This window comes from Erythrolamprus reginae, chromosome 5, assembly GCF_031021105.1.
Source record: "Erythrolamprus reginae isolate rEryReg1 chromosome 5, rEryReg1.hap1, whole genome shotgun sequence".
In the NCBI taxonomy this organism is placed as follows: Eukaryota; Metazoa; Chordata; class Lepidosauria; order Squamata; family Dipsadidae; genus Erythrolamprus; species Erythrolamprus reginae.
The window spans coordinates 109871682-109890502 of NC_091954.1; the positions used below are offsets into that span (position 1 = coordinate 109871682).

Consider the following 18821-nt stretch of genomic DNA (forward strand, 5'->3'; position numbering starts at 1 on the left):
CTCAGCGCTTCAAGCAGGCGGTGGGCAGGAGGGGGAGGCAGGGTGGGCTCTGAGTCAGAGCCCTCCCTGCCTCCCCTTCCTGGCCATTCCCCGCTTGAAGCTGCCCGTCAGGATCCTCAGAAGCTGGCCCGGCAGAACCTGCCTCCTGAGCTCTCTTGCCCGGCGTGAGGCGAAGCACTGGGGGGGGGGGAGGTGTCAGCTCCATCAAGCGAGTGATGACCGAGAGCCTGACACCCTCCCCCCAGAGTCAGAGCCCTCCCCGCCTCCCCCTTGTTCTGTCGGGCTCTCTGGTACATTCCTCCCAAAAATTCACAGGTACAAATTTCAGACACACACATGTTTGAAAATTGAAAACAATGTTCTTTATAATGAAAACTCAGTTAAACTAAGCCCTCTTTTGGTATAGCAAAGAGCACTCATCTCCAAACAAACTGGTAATTTGTACAATTCCCTTATCAGTTCTGAGATACTTAGCTTGCAGTTGTGAGGTAATTCACAGTCCTTCTTTTTTCACAAAGTGAAACACACTTTGCTCTGGTTTAGTTTCAAAGCGGGGAAAAATCAGCACACAAAAGGTCAAAGTCAGTAAAGCAGTCACGAAACACAACGATCAGATAATCCTCCACAATGGCCAAACCCACAGGCTGCTATTTATAGCAGCCTCACTAATAACCACAGCCCCACCCAACTACAGGTGGCCTCATTTTCTTTGATAATAATCTCTCAGTTGTTGCTGCCTATGCATCGCTCTCCGCATGCGTGGCTGTATCATTAACTCTTGTTCTGAATCCAAAGAGGAGCTAGATAATTGATCTCCTTCTGAGCTGTCTGCCCCACTCTCCTCCTCCCTGTCACTCATGTCTTCTTGGTCAGAGGAGCCTTCATCAGCAGATTCCACTGGGGGCAAAACAGGCCTGCAGCATGTGGATGTTTCCCCCACATCCACAGTTTCAAGTTTCAAGTTTTATTGGATTTATATGCCGCCCCTCTCCGAAAACTTGGGGCGGCTAACAGCAATAATAGACAATATACAATAATAATCCAATACTAAAAGCAAATTAAAACCCCTAAATATAGAAAACCAAACACACATACAAACATACCATGCATACCCTTGTAACGGCCTAGGGGGAGAAGAAATCTTAATTCCCCCATGCCTGGCGGCAGAGGTGGGTTTTAAGTAGCTTACGAAAGGCAAGGAGGGTGGGGGCAATTCTAATCTCTGGGGGGAGTTGATTCCAGAGGGCTGGGGCCACCACAGAGAAGGCTCTTCCCCTGGGTCCCGCCAAGCGACATTGTTTAGTTGACGGGACCCGGAGAAGACCCACTCGGTGGGACCTAACTGGTCGCTGGGATTTGTGCGGCAGAAGGCGGTCCCTGAGGTAATCTGGTCCGGTGCCATGAAGGGCTTTATAGGTCATAACCAACACTTTGAACAGTGTTGTGAACAGTCCTTGGGGCAGGAGCTAGGCCAGAGCTAACCACAACACCCCTCCGGCCCACCGCCCGCTTGAAGCTGCCAGCCGGGATCCTGAATAACCGCCTGGCAGAAACTGCCTCCCCACCCCTCTGGCCCAGCGGGAAGCGAAGCGCTGGGGGGAAGGTCAGGGTCCGCGTCTGGAATTGCCCCTCCTGCCCTCTCAAGCCAAGTCAGTGGCTTGAGCCTCAGAGCCCTCCCTGCCTCCCCCTCCCACCCACCGTGGTGTTCGAGCGAACGCTGAACCTGAAGATGGACTTCTGGAAAAGTCCGGGTTCAGGTTCGGTATACCGAACCCCGCAAATTTAGCACAGACCCGAACTATGCAAGTTCGGTTCACCCAATACTAACGATAGGAACAATGAGAAGACTAATAGTAATAGTAATGCAGCCTTAGTGAATAGTTTGACAGTGCTGAGGGAATTATTTGTTTATCAGAGTGATGGCATTCAGGGAAAAACTATCCTTGTTTCTAGTTGTCTTGGTGTGCAGTGATCTGTAGCATGGGTGGGAGTTGAAACAATTTATAACCAGGATGTGAGGGGTCTGTAGATATTTTCATGGCCCTCTTTTTGACTCATGCAGTACCCAGGTCCTGAATGGAAGGCAGGTGGGCAGAATTTTTATTTTTTCAGTTCTGATTATCCTTTGAAATCTGTGGCGGTCTTATTGGGTTGCAGAACCAAACCAGGCAGTTATAGAGATGCAGATGGCAGACTCAATAATTCCTCTGTAGAACTGCATCAGCAACTCCTTACTTATGAATATGAACAAGCATCCAAATTTTGAATGTGACCATGGTTCTTGTGTCCTGGGATTTACGTATAAGTTAACAAGTTGACAAAAAGTTCTTCTGTATTGAGCAGAGGCTGCTCATCATTGATTGATTCTCTCAGCTGGAGCTTCCTATTGGAACAGGAGCTGCCGACTGGGGCTTTTGCTGGAGTCACACTATCTTGAAATAAAAAGAGCTGTTGTCACTAGTTGCATCGTGACTCTTCAGTGCCTGAACTCAACAATGGTGATGCTCCAACAATCTTGTGAAAGACAGTTATAAATTACTTTTTTCTCCCAGTGCTGTTGTAACTTTGAACAGTCACTAAATGAAGACCTGTGGCACATGAAAATTAGCAACCCGAAACATGGCAAAACATAGCCTCCTTTGCAAAGTTTATTGATTAGATTGAGTGTCACACCCCCCCCCCCCCATCCTTCTTTCTTCTTGCACTGTTGAAATCTTCCAGAACTATCATTCCTCGGCTTGGTGCATTTCCACAATAAACAAAATGCTGACATGGTTTGTACAACTACAGATCCTCTGATGGAAAAAGTAAATTCCAGAAGTTCAAAGGGATATTTGTTTTTTTGGTATGTCTGGCATTTTAGAACCAGGAGATTGTGAATCAAGGGGTAAAATAGGGTGAAACTCCAGCATCGTAAAGGGTAATGATAATGTTGGCTAGAAAGGGACATTTTGCATAAATTTAAAGGTGGGTATCCATACATTGAATTCTGATGTTTAAAAAAGAAATGAAGGCTTCTCATCTCTGCTGCAAATGGGTAGAGACCAGATTAAATTCCTTTCAGTTCAATGGCTCAAAACACTTGTACACCAGTGAATTCACACATGAGACCACCAAGGAATGACTGAGTACACATATTGACCTAAGCCATATTGTGATTTGCTTCTCTCCGGCTTAATATGTTGAATTTTGAGTCCATATTTCATGCTTTAGTATGCAGTGTGATCCCACCCACTTGTGGTTATTGCCACGAGGGCTTCTGGGGAAGATCAAAGTCTGCAGGATGGTAGATTTTGATAGCTACTTTACATCAGCTGTCCCGTAGATTTCAGCCTTCTGCACAGATCCTGCTCATTTATTCAGACAACCATTTGTCTCAACGGTATAGGGTTTCCTGCCTGAGCAAGGAGTTGAACTAAAAGACCTCCAAGGTCCCTTCCAAGCCTGTTATTCTGGAGTTAATTCAAGCTGTTGTTTATTACCTACCTGGCATAGGACCATGAGGCCGTAGGGAACTGGCCTTTGCTCCATCACATCAACCTATCCCATTCATACAGGAAGGGAAAGGATATTATAGACACCACCAGTCAAAGGTTGCAGGAATTGGGCATGGCTAGTTTAATGAAAAGAAGGACGAGGGGATACACGATAGCAGCCTTCCCATATCTCAGGATCTGCCAGACCAGCTGCACGAGTACCAGAAACCAGACCAGCTGGCCACATGCATACTCTGGAAACAGGAAGATCATCATCTTGGAACACACATGCGCAAAGGGTGGCTGTTCTTCCAGTTTTTGGCATGCCTGTGCGCATGAAAACCAGCTGGCTGGCACACCAGAAACCAGAAGAGCAAGGGGCGACACTACGTGTACCTGTAGAAATGGCTCTGCATGCCACTTCCGGGATGCATGCCATAGGTTCGCCATCACAGGGGTAGCCAATCAGCACACAGTATTTTCCTTCCAGAATTGAGGACCTGACTGAAGCCTATGTGCTTCAGTCTGAGAATGTAACACTGAGGTTGTCCATGATGGAGGGGTATATATTAAATAATGAATGAATGAATGAATGAATGAATGAATGAATGAATGAATGGTGCAGAAGCTTCCAAATTTCCAGAATTAACCCTTTGTGAAGGGCGCTTGTGACAATATTAGATGACCAATGGTCAAGAGAGATCTTGGGTCTTCTTCACTGCATATATTCAAGAAAAATGTAGAGGACTTTTTTCTGGCATGCCATAAATGGGATTCCTGCACTAAGCCATGAGTTGGAGCAATGGTATCAATCAGCGTTTTTCAACCTTAGCTGGATGTGTGGACTTCAATGCTCAGAATTCCCCAGTCAACATGCAAACCCCCATCTAAATAGCTTCTTAGCACTTTGTAATATTGTCTATTTTGCTGAAGTTTTAGGCAGCTTATGAGAAGTAAAGAAGTGTTTTGGATTTCTATATGCCAAATAAATTCTACGACCCAATTCAAAGATCATTTTCTCCAAGTTCTGAAGCATCCATGGAAAAATCAGGTGTCCATAATAACTGTAAATATATTTGTGAGAATGTTGAAAGCTACTAATGATCTTAACTTTTCTGCCTTCCATTCTCTCAGGGTCTTCTGCATGGGATGCGTGTTTGTTTCAAAGGAATAAATGAGGTGGAAAAAATCTTGATTTTTAGAACAACCACTACAAAGTCATGTTGCACAGTTTCTGATATTGAATGATTTTTATATTTCCTTAAGCAGAGAAGCAGTTGCTTTTCTTGTAATAGGAAGGATGGAAGGGAGGAAGGGAGGAAGGGAGGAAGGGAGGGAGGGAGGGAGGAAGGAAGGAAGGGAGGAAGGAAGGAAGGAAGGGAGGGAGGGAGAGAGGAAGGAAGGAAGGAAGGAAGGAAGGAAGGGAAGAAGGGACGGAGGGGATACAGATTCCTGAGTAAAGTTTTCAGTGTTGTCCATCACTCTTTCTTTAGGAATTTTCAGCCTGTGGTGGTGACTCTAGACCTAGACCAGGGATCTCTATTGTGACCTCACCTGGGCATGAATCTGATCGTGAAAACCCTTCGGGGAAGGCAGGGATGTTTCGATGGAATGAATGAGGAGCAAGAGTGGGGATAAAGGTTGGATTTGGCTCCTGAACTTCGCGCACAGCACGCTTGTTGACCCCTTGTACCACTGTCTCCTTCTGTTTTGCTGGTGTTTCTGTGGCATGAGGATGGTGCTGCTCTTGGTGTTCAGACTAGACAAAAGATAACAAAAAGTTGTTCAGGCGGTTTAGCATATTTAGATTATACATTGTGTTAACTCTTTTTGTGAAATGTTCAAGACAGTTGATGTTCATAATTTGAGAGCGATCAACTAGTGGAATGGTCTTCTTGCGGAGGTCATGAACGCTCCAACACTGGAGACTTTCAAGAAGAGACAGGACTGTCATAGGTCTGGGATGGTATAGGGTCTCCTACACCAGCAAGAGGTTGGACTAGAAGACTCACAGAGTCCCTTCCAACACAAACTATAAATAAATACTAAATAAAATACTAAATAAAAACTGCAGAAAAAACAATTGCTGCCATCCTGCCTTCCATTGAGGACCTGTATACTGCACGAGTCAAAAAGAGGGTGGGAAAAATATTTACTGACCTCTCGCATCCTAGACACAAACTGTCAAAACGTCGCTACAGAGCACTGTACACCAAGAGAACTAGACACAAGAACAGTTTTTTCCAGAACACCATCACTCTACTAAACAAATAATTCCCTCAACACTGTCAGACTTTTTAATAAATCTGCACTTCTATTTCTACTAGTTTTTCTCATCATTCCTATCATCCTTTTCCTCCCACTTAGGACTGAATGACTGTAACTTGTTGCTTGTATCCTAAGATTTTTATTAATATTGATTGCTTCTTCATTGCTTATTTGACCCCTATGACAATCAATTAAGTGTTGCACCACATGATTCTTGACAAATGTATCTTTTTCTTTTATGTACATTGAGAGCATATGCAAATTCCTTGTGTGTCCAATCACACTTGGCTAATAAAATTCTATTCAATTCTGTTCTATTCTCTATTATATTCTTTTCTATTCTATTCCATTCCATTCCATTCTATTCTAAATCAAATAAATAAAGAAAAAACCTTTCCAGCTGTACTTCCTCATATGTAGACCCTAATTATCCTTAGTCTTGCTAGGAGGATGGACACGAAACATGTCCAGATGAGCCAATTCTACTTTGTTGTATGGATACATCAAGAAAATCTCTCAAATCTGAAGGTACAAATGTCCCCTCTTCTTTACAGCCAAATTAACTGGGCAGAATCCCTTCTGAGTATCTTTCTCCATCCATTATGCAGCTACTGGCTATCTGCCCTAGCGGTGCAAGTTGGAATCTAGAATTGCAGGCAAATTCTGCCCACAGCCTGGAGTTTGATGCTGACAGGACTGAAGTTTCATTCAGTCTTCAATCTTTGAAAGGTTGGTAAAATGAGGATTGTTGGGCGCAATATGCAAATAATGTTTACATTATAAACCGCTAAAAGTGCTGTAAAGAACTATGGGTTGATATATAAGCCCAAACGCTATTGCTATCGCTCAAGATTTTCCCCCGCATACATTTACAATTACATTACATAGAATGTTTGTGTGTGTGTTTGCTTTTAATAAGGTTTTTTTTTAGTGTTTTTTAAATTATTAGATTTGTTCTTACATTGTTCTTGTTATTGTTGTGAGCCGCCCCGAGTCTACGGAGAGGGGCGGCATACAAATCCAATAAATAAATAAATAAAATAAATAAATAAATTACACAAAAATCTTATAAGAGATTTTCATCTGCCTGCTTAATTAAATCAGGTCTTAAGTAGTCATGTACTGAGTTATTATTTAACTGAGAAATCTGTTGGTTTCCTGGGTGAAGTCCAGTCAATGTGTTTTAAAAAATAAACTATGCTTATTAACTCAGGAATAAGTATTTTCTGCAAATGTTAGGTGTCTAAAGAACTTACCGGAAATATTTCACAATTTGCAGTGACCGATTTAGAATCTCCATCCGCTCCGCCTATTATCATAGAGCCTTTGCACACAGCTTTGTCCTAGAACAAAGGAGGAAGTTTTCATCAACAAAATTCCAGAAATTTAAACTGCCACAATTTCTTATATGCCGTGGTATAGCACTGGATATGGTTGATCAGGTGTTCTATATCAAAGGGCCGTCTCCATTTCTCCCTGTCATTAACTCATCATTTCTCATCAGAATGACCATTTCTGTTGTCCCATTAGGGTGGATGGAGCCGCCATGGCAAAGCTGAATTCTTCTTCTATACTTTTTAGAATTTTAAAATAGTAATAAAACCATTCTACGGATTTCTTGAAGTCAATTTTCCAGAATAGGAAATGCATTTTGCTGTTCCGGATGTTAATTTTGTTATTTTAATAATTATAACTCTATAATTATATACTCTTTGATTGTTGTAGAATACTCCTGCAAAATTTTAGAATTTAACTTTATGGTTCCTGGGTTGGCTTAGAACATAATGAATTACTATGCTTGAATTGAAATGCAAACCAGCTGTAACAGATTGTTAAGGGTTAATTTATTACATTTATATGCTGCTTATCTAAGGTCCTGGAATGAAAAGTGAGCAAGGGGCGAATGGGCGGTGAGGGAGAGCCTGCGCGAGAAGCAAGCAAGGGGCAAATGGAAGCAAATGGCGGCAACGCACGCAGTGGGGGAGCGAGCAAGGGGTGAGCGAAGGGTGAATGGAGGTGAATGGTGGCAGTACCAGCGGTGGGGGGTAGCTGGAGCGAGAGGCGAGCAGGACAAGAGTAGGGGGAACAGCGGTAATTTTCTATTGGAATCGCTCCGGTTGCCCGTGTATGCGCATTCACACCCTGTTGCAACTGGAGGGACCCTACGTGCTCTGTTTTCCCCAGTGGAACGACGGTTGCAGGCATTCCGGCTGCTGCCCATCAATGGATATGAGTATGTAAAATTTGGTTCTTTAGAAGACATGCATTGAGCCATGATGTAAGATTAGGTTTTATGCAACATTGTGCATACTTACTGAAGTTTGCCCTGGGAGGAAAGGGCATTGAGTGATGTCAGAGACAGGTGTACTTTTAGGACAGGAAGTCTCCTGGACGGTGAATTCGACATTGTACAAAATACCATGAACCACCTATAGAAAATCATAAGCATTTAGAGTAGGTCACATTGTCTGCAGGAAATATTCCTCATTATCTTGGGTGCCTGAAGTCTTACAGGGAATCCCTATGATTCTTAGCACTAGGAAAACTGGTAGGATGTCAAATGTTATCAAGAAGAGGACACAAACACATTCAATAATCAAATGGAAGGCAACATTGAAGAATGATCAGAGTCCCATCCATCTGGGAAATTGGAAGTGCTGGGGAAGCCCTCTGGCGCATGAACATTTTATTTAAATCAGATATCTACAGATTTTGAGAATCTGTCTATTTGTTTGGCAGTAATGTAGAAATCAATTGCCCTCTGCTGAAATTATATTTGTTATTTTTCATTTCTACCTTTCACAGACACCCTGGGTTCTGTAGCAGTCTCTATACAAATCAAGGAGACAGCATTAACTTTCTTGCTCAAAAATACTCCACCTCAACTTTACCTGTGAATTTGCTTTGGTGACCTTATAAAGGGCAAAATAATGATGATGGCCATTCTCGGCATTGAATTTGGCCAGGCTTTGTCTTGCTATTTTCTGAAATCTTTCTTCAGAAGGATCTTGGACAATTGGACAGCCAGCACAACCAGGTCTCGGCTCTCTATAGAAAAAACCTATCATTTGAAAAAGTGAGACAAGGCATTTGAATAGGAACTTGTACATTAGAATCAAAAAGCTTTGATCAGCTTGAAAATTGACCTGTATCTCATCAGAGCCATGCTCTGACCATCACCTGGGCCCACCCATCCCTGCACGTTACTGATCTATATCTTCTCAGCTGATTCATGTGGCAAAGCGACCAGTTAGGTCCCACAGAGTTGGCCTTCTCCGGGTCCCGTCAACTAAACAATGTTGTTTGGCGGGACCCAGGGGAAGAGCCTTCTCTGTGGCGGCCCCGACCCTTTGGAACCAACTCCCCCCAGATATCAGAATTGCCCCCACCCTCCTTGCCTTTCGTAAAGTTCTTAAGACCCATCTCTGTCATCAGGCATGGGGGAACTGACACATCTCCCCCGGGCCTATACAGTTTATACATGGAATGTTTGTGTGTGTGGTTGCTTTTAATAATGGGGTTTTTAGTGTTTTTTAAAATATTAGATTTGTTTTTTACATTGTTCTTGTTATTGTTGTGAGCCGCCCCGAGTTTACGGAGAGGGGCGGCATACAAATGTAATAAATAAAATAAAAATAAAATATTAAAGCTGCTCCCCAGCAGTAATGTGGAAGGTAAGTTTTTTTTTAGAATATTCATAATCGGGAGAGCCAATGGTAAATAAAGTCAGTCAATGAATAGGCATAGCAACTCAGTCAGCCAATAGTGAGTCAGCCAACAGTACTTCTGAGTCTGTGCAGAGAATCGAAACTGAGAAGCTCAAGGCTGGCTCTGGTTCCTGTCTCTTTTCTGTATTCTTCCACTCTGAACTCTGCTGAAATGAAACTTAACTGTTCTCTACTCTCTGTAACTGATTGCATCAAACATGCAAGCGTGCAGACAACCGAAGGGGTTGTTAAACTGGCAGGGTCCCACAGTGAATGGCTACCAAAATTTTTACTACCAGCGGGCCCCTGTTGCCCTGACAGCAACCTCCTGACCGCCATGCTTGCCTTCTGCCACGGTGTGTGTGCGGGGTGGCCACTTGCAAACCCCTCACATCCAGCGCCTCCTCTCCCACCGCCCTGCTGTCTGAGTCCATGTAGAAGGTTGTTTTTGCAAAAGGTAGGTGATTGGCTCCTGGGCAGGGTTAAAAAACCTCTGCGCTGAAGGCTGGTGCTAAGTGTGCCAAGGGGGACTGTGCACCTTAGCAGGAATAGTGACCCCTGTTCTAGAACATAATATTTGATAATGAATATACCAATGCTAAGGTAACTTTTATTCCATGATAGATTAAGATCAGATAAAGGAGATGCTGCTTCATATAAATTTCAGAATACATTTGCAACAACTTCTAGTTCACACAATTCACTTTCTTGTTGACAAAACCATATTGGTAAAACCTGAACGATGCATTAATTGCTAAGGATCTCATGTACTGAATTGCATAAGAATCAAAGCAGGTTGTTTTGCAAAACAGACTGAGACATAAGTAACCATTTTTAAACATACATACAAATCCAACTAATAAATAAATAAATAAACCTAACTAAGAAACTAGAGTATGTAGTAGTTGCTTAGCAATTTCTGCTCATTTCTCAATGTTTGTGCTTCTCCCAAACATTTCTACTCCTAAATTTTTAATGGAAGGTTGGTGTTAGAAAGTTACAATATGAAACAAGAAAGTAAAATAATCTATAGTAAGAAATAACTTGTCAAAGTTAATGTACGGTACCTTGTTAAGTTTTAGAGAATAATACATTAAGAAAAAAATATTAGTAGAAAGTGCACACACAAAAAAGTGTATGAAAGATGCAGAAGTTTGCAACAAAAATATATAGAAAAGCAAGGGTTAGCTACTGAGTTCTACCCAAGAGCACCCAATTTGCACTGAAAGATGTTGAAAGAAAATGCAGGGCGTCCTGCATAAACCATGCCCACAGTATAGTAGTAAAAACTTTGGTAGCTCTTCACTGTAGAAAAGTATGGGCCAAAATAAGAATGAAAATGTAAATTATGTTAATCTCAACTTATATATATTATCCCTGCTTAGTGATAAATTACTATATATTAACTTGATATATTCATGAAAACCACTTTTTATAGTCACAGCATTAAGTTTTTACTTTTGTGATGTATACTACCTGCAGCTCACATTTTGGAAATGCTCATTTAATGTTTTGTTATGTCCTATGTGTTATGTTTGTTTTTTCCCTTTTTTATAATGAATAAAAATTAATAAAAAAGAAAAGAAAAGTATGGGCCAAACTGTATCTGTGGATGAGAAACAGAGTAAAATGGGATTACAAGTTATATATGCTCATATATGCCATCCTAGTCTCCCTTAATTTTAAAAATTTCAGCAAAAAACATGTGATATATATATATATGTATCCGACACAAACACACACACACACACACACACACACACACACACACACACACACATATATATATATATATATATATATATATATATATTATATATATACAGTGGTACCTCGAGATACGAGTTTAATTCGTTCCGGACCTGGGCTCTTAAGTCGAGCAGCTCTTATCTCGAACGACTTTTCCCCATAGGAATTAATGTAAATAATTTTAATTGGTTCCAGCCCTCAAAAAACTCACAAAGTTAGTCTAAATTATGCAGAAAGACATGTTTTTAATGAAGAAATGTACATGTACATATAAATGAATAATGAAGTTTCTTTCACTTAACTTGTAAACTTTCTTAAACTTTTAAATTTACATATGTTCAACTTCTCTGCCACCCAATCCTGTAGGACAGAGGTCCCCAACCCTTTTTGCACCAGGGACCGGCTTTAAGCGATCAAGAGAGGAATGGGTGAATGAATGGACGGAGGGTGGGAAGGAAGGAAGGAAAGAGGGAAGGGACAGGAACAGAGGAAGGAAGCAAGGAAACTTATGAAAGGGGAGAGTAAGAGAGGAATGAGTGAAGGGAGGGAGGGAGGGAAGAAGGTGGGAAGGAGAAAGAAAAGAAGAAATAGAGGAAGGGAAGGTAAAAGAGAGAAAGAAAAAGAGCAAGAAAGAAAGAAAGAAAGAAAGAAAGAAAGGGGGAAGGGACAGGAACAGAGGAAGGAAGCAAGGAAACTTATGAAAGGGGAGAGTAAGAGAGGAATGAGTGAAGGGAGGGAGGGAGGGAAGAAGGTGGGAAGGAGAAAGAAAAGAAATAGAGGAAGGGAAGGTAAAAGAGAGAAAGAAAAAGAGCAAGAAAGAAAGCTGCAAGCACCCCCCCCGAGCCCCCCAGGCCGGCTGCAACCTTTTAAAACACGCGCGCCGCTTCGCAGCTGTCTCCTGAAGCCGAACGCGGAAGTTAGCGTTTGGCTTCAGGAGACAGCTCCTTGGCGCTTGTATCTCGAATTTGGGCTTGTAAGTAGAACAAAAATATCTCTCCCCTCCCAGCTCTTATCTCGAGTTGCTCTTAAGTAGAGCAGCTCTTATGTCGGGGTTCCACTGTATATATATATATATGTGGTACCTCATGATACGAACTTAATTGATTCCAGGAGGAGGTTCGTAAGGTGAAAAGTTCGAAAGATGAAACAATATTTCCCATGGGAATCAATGTAAAAGCAAATAATGCATGCAAATCCTTCAGGAAAATCCCAAACTTTAGAAGAGAGGCGAACAGAGGGCAGGGAGGAGCAGCTAAAGGGGGCGGGTGGAAGAAGCAAGGCTAGGCTAAAGGGTGAGTGGGAAGGAAGAAAGGCAAGGGGGGCGCCCCTCCCTTTTCTTTCTTCAAAACACACTCTTTCAGTGCCTCTGCAAGCACGCTGTTCTCTGCAAAGTCTTTCCCCCTCCAAGCCGCCCCTCCCTTTTCTTTCTTCAAAAGACACTCTTTCAGTGCCTGCAAGCACGCTGTTCTCCTACTTTTTAAAATGTAGTCTTTCCCCCTCCAAGCCGCCCCTCCCCTTTCTTTCTTCAAAAAAGGGGGAAAAAAGAAACCCCTTCATCCCAGCAGCAGCGGCTTGGGTTCGTAAGGTGAAAATAGTTCGGAAGAAGAGGCAAAAAAATCTTAAACACCGGGTTACTAGGATGGAACCATTTCGGACTTGTTCTGGATCTGGCAGCCTCTGCCTTGTAAGGCAGAGAGTTAGCAGTTGAGCCACCAGACCTTGATCCCTCCAGCTCTGTACCAGGGAGGGGCTGTATGTTTTTTTATGTCGGATCACCCTGGTATATTGAAGGAACGTCACAGCTCCTTTTTGCCTCTAGGCCCAACCTAGGACCATTTCAAGGCAGTTAATTTATTCATAGCCGACAACTATATTCTGTATGTATTAAATGTTTTTAGCTGAAATTTTAAAATTAAGGGAGACTAGGATGGAACCATTTTGGCCTTGTTCTGGTCTCATCAGCTAGCCACACCCTTCCTTACTGGGATTCGATCTGGCTTGAAATGGTCCCTCCAGCTCTGTACCAGGGAGGGGCTATATGTTTTTTTTAATGTCGGATCACCCTGGTATATTGAAGGAAAAAACATAAAAACATAAAACAAAAACAAAAACATATAGCCCCTCCCTGGTACAGAGCTGGAGGGATCAGGTCTGTTGGCTCAACTGCTAATTCTCTGCCTTACAAGGCAGAGGCTGCCAGATCAAATCCCAGTAAGGAAGGGTGTGGCTAGCTGATGAGGCCAGAACAAGGACTAGGATGGTCCCATTTCGGCCTTGTTCTGGCCTCATCAGCTAGCCACACCCTTCCTTACTGGGATTTGATCCGGTGGACTCTGCCTTGTAAGGCAGAGAATTAGCAGTTTGAGCTATCAGATCAGATCCCTTCCAGCTCTGTACCAGGGAGGGGCTATATGTTTTTTTTTTTTTTTTTTAATATGTCGGATCGCCTAGAGGCAAAAAGGAGCTGTGATGTTCCTTCAATATACCAGGGTGATCCGACATATATATATATATAAAAACAAACAAACAAATAAAGAAAGAAAGAAAGAAAGAAAGAAACAAACAAACATATAGCCCCTCCCTGGTACAGAGCTGGAAGAGATCTGATCTGATAGCTCAAACTGCTAATTCTCTGCCTTACAAGGCAGAGTCCACCGGATCAAATCCCAGTAAGGAAGGGTGTGGCTAGCTGATGAGGCCAGAACAAGGCCGAAATGGGACCATCCTAGTCTCCCTTAATTTTAAAATTCCAGCTAAAAAAACATTTGACACATACAGAATATAGTTGTCGGCTATAAATAAATTAACTGCCTTGAAATGGTGCTGGGTTGGATCTAGAGGCAAAAAGGAGCTGTGACGTTCCTTTAATATACCAGGGTGATCCGACATATAAAAACAAACAAACAAACATACATACATACATACATACATATATATGCAAATTTTTATGCAGAAAATACATATAAAAATATACATACGAAGTCGTGTGATGCAGGAAATTTCATACCAGGATGTCTCATTTGAATTCTTGTACATCTTAATTATTGCTTTGCATTGGCCAAACATCTAAAACAAGAGAAAGTAGCTTGCATTAGGTTGGTATGAATGTGATGCCGAGCCTGCCAGGGATGGGGGAGACTGGTGGGGTGGGGTGGAATTCTTGGGGGGGTGGGGGAGCTGGAGCATTACAGTAATGACTGGGAGAGGCAGGCATGGCAGGAGCCAGGGGGTAGGCCACTCACGGGGAACAAGGGCTCACTGTTTAAAAGTGATTACTTGTTCTACTTCCTCGGGCTCATCCGGTAGAGCTGGCAACACGGAAAGTCAGGGCCCTGGTTTCGGGCTGCTGTTGTTGAATGCCAGGTCAATTGTCAACAAGGCCCCTCTGGTCCCAGACATGCTCTTGGAGGAGGGGGAGGCCTGGCATGCCTAACTGAGACCTGGCTGGGCTATGAGAGGTGTGTTCCCTTTCAGAGATGTGCCCAGATTGGTTTCAGGTATTATATCAGCCATAACCAGGGAAGGGTTGGAGGAGTGGAGATTATTGTCTGAAAGACGCTCAGCCCTCGAGGAATCCCTGCACCTGAGATTGTCGGATGTGAGTCCTTTTGAAGTTGAACCTAGGGGTTCAGGCGTGCTTGCTTCCTTTTTGGGCGGGTGGCAGGTTTAAGAAGCTGTCCAACAACTGCTTCTTCTCCTTTCAGGGTATAGACACAGAAGAATCAGTTTAAGTTGTAGAGTAAAATATTTGGAGAACCCTTCCTAGGTGTAAGAGCTGTAGGAGGGTGGGACTGGCCTGCTAAGAGAAACTATGAGCTATTTTTTGAGTTCCTGCAGTGAGTCGGGGTTCGCTTCCCTCCCTTCAAATGCTGTGATTCACATGTGGAATTCCATTGATTTGAAATGACAACTAAGTGCAGGAAACTGTCAGGGAACACAGAAAAGCCAAAGGAGAAGTATGAAAGTGTTCTCAAAAGAGAGGGTTGTTGTTACCACATGGCAAGTGGTAGAGTGACTCCCTTAGCCTCCTTTGCAAACAAGTTTAAAAACTCAGATTTTACTTCTTTCCAAATCCTGCAAATAGTTCTTTAAATAAGGAGATCCATTACTTACAAGCTCGTGTAGCTCTCTAAACTCGCACTCTTTCCACGATTTCTTACTCCAGCTGTGGCATTTGGTTTCTACCACATCCAAAACGAGGTAGAAAATAGAATAATCATCCTGCCAGGGACAAAAGAAACACTTGAAAACGCAAGGCTTAAAGTTAATCACCATTAGCACATTAGATGTAAAGGAAGTAACCTTCAATAAAGACAGGAGGTTGTTTACTCCTGATGGTTTGTTACATAGAAACATAGAAACATAGAAACATAGAAGTCTGACGGCAGAAAAAGACTGCATGGTCCATCTAGTCTGCCCTCACACTATTTTCTGTATTTTCTCTTAGGATGGATCTATGTTTATCCCAGGCATGTTTTAATTCAGTTACTGTGGATTTACCAACCACGTCTGCTGGAAGTTTGTTCCAAGGATCTACTACTCTTTCAGTGAAATAATATTTTCTCATGTTGCTTTTGATCTTTCCCCCAACTAACTTCAGATTGTGTCCCCTTGTTCTTGTGTTCACTTTCCTATTAAAAACACTTCCCTCCTGGACCTTATTTAACCCTTTAACACATTTAAATGTTTCAATCATGTCCCCCCTTTCCCTTCTGTCCTCCAGATCATGTTTCCCCTTTTCCTTCTGCCCTCCAAATTATACAGTATATAGATTCTTGTAGCCCGTCTTTGGACCCGTTCAATTTTGTCAATATCTTTTTGTAGGTGAGGTCTCCAGAACTGAACACAGTATTCCAAATGGGGTCTCACCAGCACTCTGTATAGCGGGATCATAATCTCCCTCTTCCTGCTTGTTATACCTCTAGCTATGCAGCCAAGCATCCTGCTTGCTTTCCCTACCACCTGACTGCACATGTGGCAAAACATTAATTTTAATCCTAGCAAGTCTGAATATGTATCATCACGAAACTGATTTCAAATGATTATCTTAAAATGTCTTGGACAGAGAGTACATTGCCCCATTGATTCTGTCGATTTTCCCCCCTGCCCAAATACATTAGTGCTACCATGACTGGACACCAGAATGGCGAGTGCTAAATGCAAGGAGAGAAAAAAGGCAATAGAAAGAGCAGACCTTACCTCGGATATTTCGAAGGCATTAAAAATGCGCTGCAGGCCATAGATGTACCTGTTTGCATTATATTCATTGTGTTTGTTGAGGGCCACTTCTGCAGCAGCCTTTACCTCCAAAGAGTTGCATGATGGGTGAAGAAATTGAGTGAATGGAATAGAAACCACAGAGTGAAGCAGCTGTATCCCAATAAAGAATGAAATGAAAAGGGCCATTTTGGAAATTTTTGCAGAATCAGAGAAGACAGCAACTACAGCTACACTGAGGGAGCAAGGCTCTGACAGAGATTTGCCTTTCTATATATACTTTGAAATCAATAGCTAATGTTTGTTCTTCCATTGCATGGTGTGCCTCACTTTTAAACTTCAACCTCTGAGGTGAAGATTGCATAATATATAGTTTGGCAGGAGAATGTTCATCTAAGGTTCATCTAAGGTTTTTCAATTTATATAAGACCTCTCTTCATCCCTCCGTTCCTCTTATAAAAGTGGACATTTATATCAAATTTATACCTAACTGGATGCACTTACATGTTACATGTATTGGCTGCCTTATTTAAGTGGACCCTGGATGATGTTCCTAGGCTGACCATAAATATTAGCAAAATATTGAAAGAGTTGAAGTATGCTCAATTGACCATATGGACAGAAGATATTTTTTGATACTGTGCATATTATTAGCAATAAAATGACATGGTCTGATCAGAAAATGCTTGATATGTTCCTTGCAAAATGTCTGAGACTGAAAGAGCCGCCAATTATAACACATCCATAGATATGAAGGCAAACTAAACGTATGTCTTTATCTCTCTGCTCCCAAATACCCAAGTTCTGTATTTTCTAGATGACTAGTTTATCATGAACTGGTACAGTGCAGTTTGAGGCAATGGATGACTGTGGTCTTGCCATAATTTCTCAATTCAATCTATATTTATCTATTTATTTTTATTTATTGTTAGAGTTGAAAGGGACCATGCGGGTCATCAAGTCCAACCCCCTGCCTAAGCAGGAACCCTATAGCATCCTAGCCAAATGGCAGTCCAATTTCCTCTTAAAAATGTCCAGAGTATTGGAGTTCACAACGTCCGCTGGTAGGTTGTTCCACTGGTTGATCGTTCTGACCGTCAGGAAGTTCTTCCTTATTTCCAGGTTGAATCTCTCCTTGGTCAGCTTCCAGCTGTTGTTCCTTGTCCGGCCCTCCGGTGCCCTGGAGAATAAAGAGATCCCCTCCTCTCTGTGGCAACTCCTCGTATACCTGTAGACTGCTATCATGTCCTCTCTGGCCCTCCTTTTCTCTAGGCTATCCATGCCCAGTTCCCACAGTCTCTCTTCGCAAGTCTTGGTTTCTAGACCCCTGATCATTTTGGTTGCTCTTTTCTGCACTTTCTCCAGAGTTTCAATGTCTTTTTTGAAGTGTGGTGACCAGAACTGAACACAGTACTCCAGGTGTGGTCTGACCAGGGCGTAGTAGACTTCCCTGGTCTTGGAGTGTATTCCCCTGTTGATGCAGCTTAGGATTGTATTGGCTTTTTTGGCTGCTGCTGCACATTGTTGGCTCATGTTTAGTTGATTATCCACCAAGACTCCGAAATCTCTTTCGTTGTCGCTACTGCTGAGAGGGGTTTCTCCCAGGCTGTATGTGTGTCCAGTTTTTTTTTTACCTATTTACAGTATTGGTTAGATTTAAGTTAAAATTTTGTGGTGCCTTATGGACAGCCATGAGTTCTCAGAGGGAAAGGGTTGGATACAATTGCAAAATCAAGGTGGGTGAGAACAATGCCTCCAAAGTTATCATGGTTAGTCCTCAGCTTACAACCATAAGGTAATGGCTTAATGGCTGACCACAAAAAGCTCATAAAATCAGGTCTAGTCACATGGTGATTCACTTAATGATTGAATAATTTACAACCATAACTCCAGGTTCTCTTTTTTAGTCTTTGCAAAATATTTACCTTAAATATAGTAAATATTTTGTATAAATTAAAAACAAGCCTGGAGTTATGGTTGTAAATTGTTGAGTCATTAAGTGAATCACCTTGTGACTAGACCTTATTTTATGACCTTTTTGTGGGTAGCTATTAAGCAAATGCTGTGAGTATTAACTGAACCAATTATACCCCAGATGCTTTTTTAGGGTCTGAAATGCAGAAAAATGGTAAAATAAATTGTGGTCAGATGAGTGTGGGATGAGGTAAACCTCGGAATCAGGCCATAAGTACCGTAGATTTGAGGCTTGGTCGTAATTTTGAACCATTCCAAGTTCAACTTCCTTCTGGGATACCTCATCAGAGTTGTATAAACGGATTTGATGGGAGTCAAAGAGAATGAAAAATAAAAGAATAACAATTAGAAGAAAACATTATATTATTTACAAGGATTTAAAATAAAGAGTTTCTTATTAAAGAAGAAAAAAGATGGGAGAAAAAAGACA

General features: G+C 42.2%; 1 protein-coding gene across 1 annotated transcript; it reads right to left on the bottom strand.

Annotated features, from left to right (window-relative positions):
* Positions 1–4694: 4694 nt before the first annotated feature.
* On the bottom strand, positions 4695–16671 carry LOC139168211 (fetuin-B-like). Its single transcript, XM_070753722.1, has 7 exons — positions 16400–16671; positions 15314–15421; positions 14179–14266; positions 8636–8805; positions 8060–8173; positions 7001–7087; positions 4695–5235 (listed from the first exon to the last, which is right to left on the bottom strand). The coding sequence occupies exons 1-7, from the start codon at positions 16604–16606 to the stop codon at positions 4966–4968; spliced, it is 1044 nt and encodes a 347-aa protein (XP_070609823.1). The 5' UTR covers positions 16607–16671; the 3' UTR covers positions 4695–4965.
* Positions 16672–18821: the final 2150 nt, after the last annotated feature.

Bases quoted from the DNA above. Each gene is read 5' to 3' on its own strand.
- LOC139168211 (XM_070753722.1), bottom strand. From the start codon at position 16,606: ATGGCCCTTTTCATTTCATTCTTTATTGGGATACAGCTGCTTCACTCT. The intron at 15,422-16,399 runs GTAAGGTCTGCT...TGTCCCTGGCAG, and splicing joins ATGCCTTCGAAATATCCGAG to GATGATTATTCTATTTTCTA. The intron at 14,267-15,313 runs GTAAGTAATGGA...CTCTTGTTTTAG, and splicing joins TTAGAGAGCTACACGAGCTT to ATGTTTGGCCAATGCAAAGC.